A 6,592-nucleotide genomic window follows, 5' to 3' on the forward strand; every position below is an offset into this window, starting at 1 on the left:
GACAAAACTGCAGTGGGCTGCTGCTATAGGACCAGGGGTGTGGGACGTGGCCACAGGAAGCGAGGCTGCTGAGGGTGGGGTGCAGGCATGCAGCCCAGCCCATCCTGCCTACTGGCTGCGGGGGGCTTCCCTTCTTGGTCCTGTCCAAGGTGTGGCCTCCCTGGAGGCCTCCCCCACCCCTTTCACCCTGCACTTGGCCACTAGGTCACTCAAGGCTTGTAAAGGGGAGACATTTATATATGGTGTTTTGGGGGGTAAAAAATTTTAAGACAAGAGGACATATTTTTATGTAGCCCTTCTTTCGCTGTGATTGATGAATTTAATATTCTACAGTGATATTTCAAGACACAAGCGTTTTTCATTGATTTCTGCTCTCCTTCGGGGAGGAGGGGGAGTGGGACCTGGGATGACAGGCTCCGCCCCGCCCCGCCCTGCCCCCGGCTCCTCTCGAGGCAAAAGGGGCCTCATTTGCTGACGGTGCCTGGAGCCGCCGCCGTCACTGCAGGACCTTTTGCACGGTCCCTAAAGGCGGGAAAGGGGGCGGGACGAGGGTAGACGGACGGGCTTTTCAGCCAGTCAGCGGCGGATAGAGGGCCAAGCTCTGCGTCAGGACTTCTGGTTCCGGTGGGGCGCGGAACTTGGAGAGGTAGGCGGTGCAGGGGTCGGAGGGTCCGCGGTTCGGGTCACTGGGGCGGAGTAGGGGCCGCAGGTCGGGGCCAGGGTCTAGAGTCAGGGGGCGGGGGGCGAAGCCGCGCGGGTAGTCCGGGTCGGGGTCAGAAGTCAAGAGGCCGGCGTCGAGGGTCAGGGCCGCGCCGGTAGTCTGGGTCGGAGGTCGGGGTCGGGGTCGGAGGTCGAGGCCGCGCGGGGGGGGCGGGGGGGGACGGGGGCGGGAGTCAGGGGTCTGGTGTCGGAGGTCTGGGTCGGGATCGGGAGTCTACCAGCTGGCGTCGGGGGTCGGGGCCGGAGTGCGGCCGGGCTGCGGAGTGACGGCGGCCCGCCCCCCCGCCCCTTGCCCCCCTGCCCCCTTCCAGGCTCGCCGCGATGCCCCTGCACAAGGTCCCGGTTGGCCTTTGGAAACAGCTCCGGCTGCGGGAGGGCATCTGCTCCCGCTTGCCCCGGCACTACCTGCGCTCTCAGGAGCCTGCGCGAACGCCCACTCCTGTGCACTACAGGCCGCACGGGGTTAAGTTCAAGATCAACCCCAAGAATGGGCAGCGGGAGCGTGTGGAGGATGTGCCCGTTCCCATTTACTACCCGCCAGAGTCCCAGCTGGGGCTCTGGGGTGGGGAGGGCTGGGTCCTGGGTCACAGATACATCAACAACGACAAGGTAGGTGAGCAGGACAGGCTGGGGGTGGGGGCGGGGGGCTGCTCCTCTGGGTTTTGCTGCTCCGGGCTCAGTGCTGTGCTCCAAAGGTGGGCGTGGAGAGCCGGGGGCGGGGTGGTGTGCTTACCGTAAGGTGCAGACACCGCTCCGTTGAAGAGGCATGCTCATTTGTGAAGACGCGTTTCTGGCAAACGTTACTCTGCGAAACCAGTTGGGTATCCTGAGACAGGGCGGTGGGCTGTACCAGAAACAGTAAGTGCAGAGACCCTGGGGTGGGTACGAGATCAAGTGTAGGGATGAGGAGTGAGGAGATCTGTGCGTGAGAGGAGGTAGGGGGAGGTCAGGTCTTCAGTCACCTGTTGGCTTGACATGCCACAGTGTGTCTGTGACACGTACAGGGCTGGCACTACCACCTTGTCATCGCACTTAGGACGTCAGCCCTGTGCACGGTGCAGTCTCCAGTGGGCAGTCTGGAGGGGCTGCTGAGCCCCCTGCCTGGTGGCTCTCAGGCTGACATCTCCCTTTGCCCTTGGTCCCTTGGTCCCTGGTTTGGAATGTGATGGCCTGTAGACCGCGGAGTTATGGTCGTACATGTGGAACACGCACCAGCAACCCAGGCAGGGTCAGGAGGTGCCAGACTGGCTGAGGAGAAGCTGATCTCTGGGTCCACAGGTGGGGGCTGGGCCTCTGGCTCCGTGTCCTGAGTCTCAGGTAGGTTCTCTGTTTTCCTTTAGCTCTCAAAGAGGGTGAAGAAGGTGTGGAAACCACAGCTGTTTCAGCGCCAGCTCTATAGTGAGATACTGGACACGAAATTCACCGTCACAGTGACCATGCGGACCCTGGACCTTATTGACGAGGCTTACGGGTTCGACTTCTACATCCTCAAGGCAAGCGGGGAGGGGGGTCAGGGCTCTGCAGGTCAGCACACAGTGGAGTCTCCTGGCTAGTGAGAGACTTGGTGGGGCACACCTGTGTCAGCTCACAGTCCTTTGTCCTGTGACGGCCTGGAGCCCTCCACCTGCCGGGGAGGCGCCTGGTGGGGTCAGCCCTCGGGTGGGCGGGGCATGGCCAGCCACACCTGGCCCCACGCGTAGCCTCCTGCCAGACTCCGAAGGAGGACCTGTGTTCCAAGTTCGGGATGGACCTGAAGCGAGGGATGCTGCTGCGGCTGGCCCGACAGGACCCCCAGCTGCACCCAGACAACCCCAAGAAGCGGGCGGCCATCTACGAAAAGTACAAGGTAAGGGCTTTGGCTCGTACTTCCTGCTCCTTGAGGGCCCCGTTGGCTGGTGCCTCTGGCCTCATTGTGGGCCTGGTCCCTCCTGTGCAGGAGTTTGTCATCCCAGAGGCAGAGGCTGAGTGGGTCGGCCTGACGCTAGACGAGGCTTTGGAGAAGCAGAGGCTCCTGGAGGAGAAGGTGAGCATGTGTGAGCACCAACCGCTGAGCACCAGCAGGCAGATGGGGTGGGGGCAGGGCTGCCTTGGGGAACCTGGGCTGGTGGCCACTGCCCTGGGTGGGTCTGGGGAGGAGCCGCCCCGATGGAGCCATGGTCTTGGGTTCCCTGTAGCGTGTGCCCTCCCCTCGAGGGTCTGACCCTCTCCTGTCTACCACCCCCACCCCGCCCCCGGCTAGCTTCATAAGTTTATGGACAGAAAGACTCTTGGTGGCACCTTTGGTTTATTTGGCTGCCTAATGCCTTCTTGCCCTGCGGTCTTCCTGTTAGCGAGTTGAGGTCTTTCTTTTTTCTTCTTTTTTTCTTTTTTAATGTTTATTTGAGAGAGAGAGAGAGGGAGAGAGAGAGAGCGTGAGCAGGGGAGGGGCAGAGAGAGAGGGAGACACAGACTCCAAAGCAGGCTCCAGGCTGTGAGATGTCAGCACAGAGCTTGACACGGGGCTCGAACTCGTGAGCCATGAGATCATGACCTGAGCGGAAGCCAGAAGCTTGACCGACTAAGCCCCTAGGCGCCCCTAGTTGAGGTCTTTTTGTGTGTGTACCCTAGAAGGGTCTGAGCTTGTGGTCGCTACTGGAAAAGGGAACCCACACGGCACAGCAGCCGCTGCCCCTGTTCTCTGCCCCCTTAACTGTAGTCACAGATGCCTGATCCCTATGTCCCAAGGGCAGGTGGCCCCTGTCTCATGGACAGGGTCACTGTCCTCTGGACCGGTGGCTGTAGCCAAGCCTGAGGGGTCCAGTCTTCTTGTGCCAGATTCCTCTTGGTGTTTGGCCAACTGGATTCGGACCTTCCCCAGAGCAACTTATCCTGACCCTGTCTCACTCCCATAGGACCCGACTCCTCTGTTCAAGGTCTACGTGGAGAGGCTGATTGAGCGGCTTCAGCACCAGACACTGTCTGAGCCAGTGGTAGTGCAGAAGAGAGCCAACAAGAACTGACCGCACAGTGACCCATGCCAGACAGCCACGCTCAGCCACCCCGCCCTGCGGCACCGTGGACACTGAGCCTGGGGTGGTGGCGAGGGCCGTATTTGGGTAGTGGATGAACTCGTTCTTGTGTGCTGACTCAGTAGCTCCCAGGGTTGGGTGAGCTTTGTGGAGGCCTCAAAGGGCCTTTTGCCTCAGGATCCTAAGAGGTCTGGGGCCGTCTTGCTGCCTCTGTGGCACCCCCTCCCCCCTGAAGTGGGGGCAGCACAAGTAAAGTCTGAGCCGGGCCATGTGTGTGCTGCTTTGCTGGGAGGAACGGAGTTCTCCTGAGTAGTCCTCGACCTCGTCACGCCCTGCCCCAGGGACCCGGGATGTGGCCGAGCTCTTTTCCTCTGGGAGAGAGTCTAGTGTAGTTGAAGACTTCTTGCAATAGGTCCTTCCCCGATTGCACTTCTCCACCCATCCGGAGTGTTCTCCAGAGCGGGGGCAGGGAGGCTGTGGCTTGACTTGGGGTGACAGGGAAAGATCTGTGCTGGCCATTCAGGGTGGCAAGTGCCCCTACCGGGTCGGGAGGTGCAGGGATGGGATTCCCAGGGGGAGGCTGGGCCAGGTACCTGAGCCCACTCCTGCCCGGAAATTTGGGGGCGCTTTGACCCTCTTCCGCAACCCTTCCTTGGGAGTACTGAGCATTGAGACCCATTCAGATCTCTCTGGGAGCACAGGGAGGGACTCCCCTGACCTGGTCCTGGCAGCTGACCAAGGAACACCCAGATCTTCTGAGGGCTGTTGTGGAAGTGAGGACATCTGGGCTGTGTTCACGGAGGTGGAGGCCAGAGGGAGCGTGCAGCTGGCCCAGTGGGCAGGGGTGGGCAGTGAACACAGCCTCAGGAGGGTCCTGGAGATCCCACAGTATAGGGAGGTCATCTAGGGTCGGGGCCTGCCCCCTGCGGAGTGATCCTGAGGTGTCTACGAAGCCGGGAAATGCTGTCATCAGTCCCGACTCCTCTGGGACACGCCTCTGGACCCGTGTTTTGATGCACATGATTGTTTCTTCACGTGATGCTCTAACACTGTGAACAGTTTTTAATTTTTCTAAAACTTTACCAAAAGCTGACGGTGCCCAGCCCACCTGTGCCCCGGCTCTGGATGGCCTCAAGGCCCAGCCTAGCTCCGTGAACCAGAGCCCCCGGCTCCAGCTAGGTTGGTGGTGTTCTGAACCGGGCAGCCCTCCTGACCCCCGCTTCACGGTTCCCATGGTCAGCCCTGAACTGAATCAAACTGATGCCTTGGTAGCCCTGCCTTTGTCACCTGAGGCCACCCCCACCCGCCCCCATGCTGTGTACCCAGGACGTCCCCAGTTCACTGGCCGCGGCTCTCAGTCACACCTTGCTCTTCTGCTCTTTCCTGCCCCCGGTAAGGCTACAGGTCAAGGTTGGGGGAGCTCCTACCAGGACCTGTAGTGTTTGTAATTGCTGGCACAAGGTGTGGGGCTGGAGCAGGGTGGGGGCCACAGTCGAGGAGGGTGGACTCTGGCCTGGGTCCCCCTGTCAGCACTGGCGGACCAGGCAAGAGTATCTGAAGCGGAGATGCACCTGCAGTGGGTCACTGCGCTTGGGGGCAGCACAGAGAAAAACAAGGCCGCCCCTCTGCCCTCCCTGGGGACATGGGGTTTCCACAAGGACAGCCCAGACTGGCCTCCGGTGCTGCTGGTCAGCAGAGCTTGATGCGACTCAGCGGTGCTCACCTCCCCATACCCTGCAGTGGGCCTGGCTGTGGCTTTGGCCCTTTTCTGGTAGAGTCAGTGTCGGTTTCATCAAATTCCCACAAATACTCTCGACTCAGGCAAGGTCAGGAACTCTCGGTGAATGACAGATTCCCCTCCCCTCCCCACCCCAAATGAAACAATAACTCAGGTGTGGGAAGGCCCCTAGCAGGGAGAATCTGCCACACTGTTCCCCCGTCCGGAAGGTGGGAAGGGGACACAGGGACTGTACATGCTCACACACACACACACACACACACACACACCCACACCAACCGGGAGCTTAGCTGTGGGAGCCCAGCAGGCTCCATTTCCCCTCCAGCCCTCTTCCTCCTTACTTTTCCCCCATGGGCCACACCTCTGCTAGTCAGCTGTGTCTGTGTCCCTGACCGTCTCCAGTCCCGTCATTGAGTCCCTGCAGCCCCTCGGGCCTCTGTGGTGGGCTGGGTAGTTGTACTGACCCAAGTCAAGCCCGCCGAAGCCAGAGCTGCCTTGCGCTGGCCCCTAGTGGGAAGACAGGCTGTGCCCCTGTCCCTGCCCCGCCCCTCTAGGAGCTCGGGCAAGTCCCCTTGCTCCCCATGTAGCCCTGCGGTTGGCCGAGTCCCTATGTGTCCGTGACAGCCCATCCATTCAAGGGCCACGGGGGTCAACCATCACTAGCTGTAGATGGAGAGGTCCCTTGACACCTGGGCGGTGGAGGGCCCTGACAAGTGTGACCATCAACACCGTGATGTCTCGAGGCCTAGGAAGGACAGCTGAGGTCAGGAGAGGTGTGGCCCAGTCCCCTCACCTTGAGGGTCTTAATGGAGTCCTGTTCAGGGTTGCATTGGCTTGCAGGTGGCGGGTGTGGAGACCACAGGCAGGTCTTCACATCTTGGCCCTGTGCCAGCTGGCTGCGTCAGGGTGCTAGGAGCCCGGAGGAGCTGTAGTGAGGCCCAGCCACGTGTACCGTCCTTCTCCCTCAGCCTGTGCTCCAGAACCCCTGAACACCTCTCCCTCCTACCCCTGCCAGCTGCCTGCCCCAAAGCTGGAGCCCTGGGTCAGCTGAACTTGCTCCACAGAACCAGTCCTACGCCATCCAGCACCCTCTGGCACAGCATGCCAGAGCCCTCCCCGACCTCTC

General features: G+C 61.1%; 1 protein-coding gene across 2 annotated transcripts; it reads left to right on the forward strand.

The window, feature by feature from the left end:
- Positions 1 to 524: 524 nt before the first annotated feature.
- On the forward strand, positions 525 to 3,995 carry MRPL28 (mitochondrial ribosomal protein L28). Of its 2 annotated transcripts, none has more exons than XM_060647934.2 (6): positions 525 to 646; positions 1,032 to 1,329; positions 2,061 to 2,213; positions 2,432 to 2,566; positions 2,657 to 2,743; positions 3,612 to 3,995. In XM_060647934.2, the coding sequence occupies exons 2-6, from the start codon at positions 1,042 to 1,044 to the stop codon at positions 3,717 to 3,719; spliced, it is 771 nt and encodes a 256-aa protein (XP_060503917.1). In that variant the 5' UTR covers positions 525 to 646; positions 1,032 to 1,041; the 3' UTR covers positions 3,720 to 3,995. The 2 variants fall into 2 exon arrangements, with proteins under 2 accessions (XP_060503917.1, XP_060503918.1); XM_060647935.2 differs by having other exon boundaries at positions 641 to 709.
- The last annotated feature ends 2,597 nt before the right edge of the window (positions 3,996 to 6,592 follow it).

Source organism: Panthera onca, chromosome E3 (assembly GCF_046562875.1).
Source record: "Panthera onca isolate mPanOnc1 chromosome E3, mPanOnc1 haplotype 2, whole genome shotgun sequence".
Classification (NCBI taxonomy): domain Eukaryota; kingdom Metazoa; phylum Chordata; class Mammalia; order Carnivora; family Felidae; genus Panthera; species Panthera onca.

What these genes read in the sequence shown, in the direction of transcription:
- MRPL28 (XM_060647934.2), top strand. Translation starts at nt 1,042, where the DNA reads ATGCCCCTGCACAAGGTCCCGGTTGGCCTTTGGAAACAGCTCCGGCTG. An exon ending in GATACATCAACAACGACAAG is followed by an intron (nt 1,330 to 2,060) that starts GTAGGTGAGCAG and finishes GTTTTCCTTTAG; the next exon opens with CTCTCAAAGAGGGTGAAGAA. An exon ending in TCGACTTCTACATCCTCAAG is followed by an intron (nt 2,214 to 2,431) that starts GCAAGCGGGGAG and finishes GCCTCCTGCCAG; the next exon opens with ACTCCGAAGGAGGACCTGTG.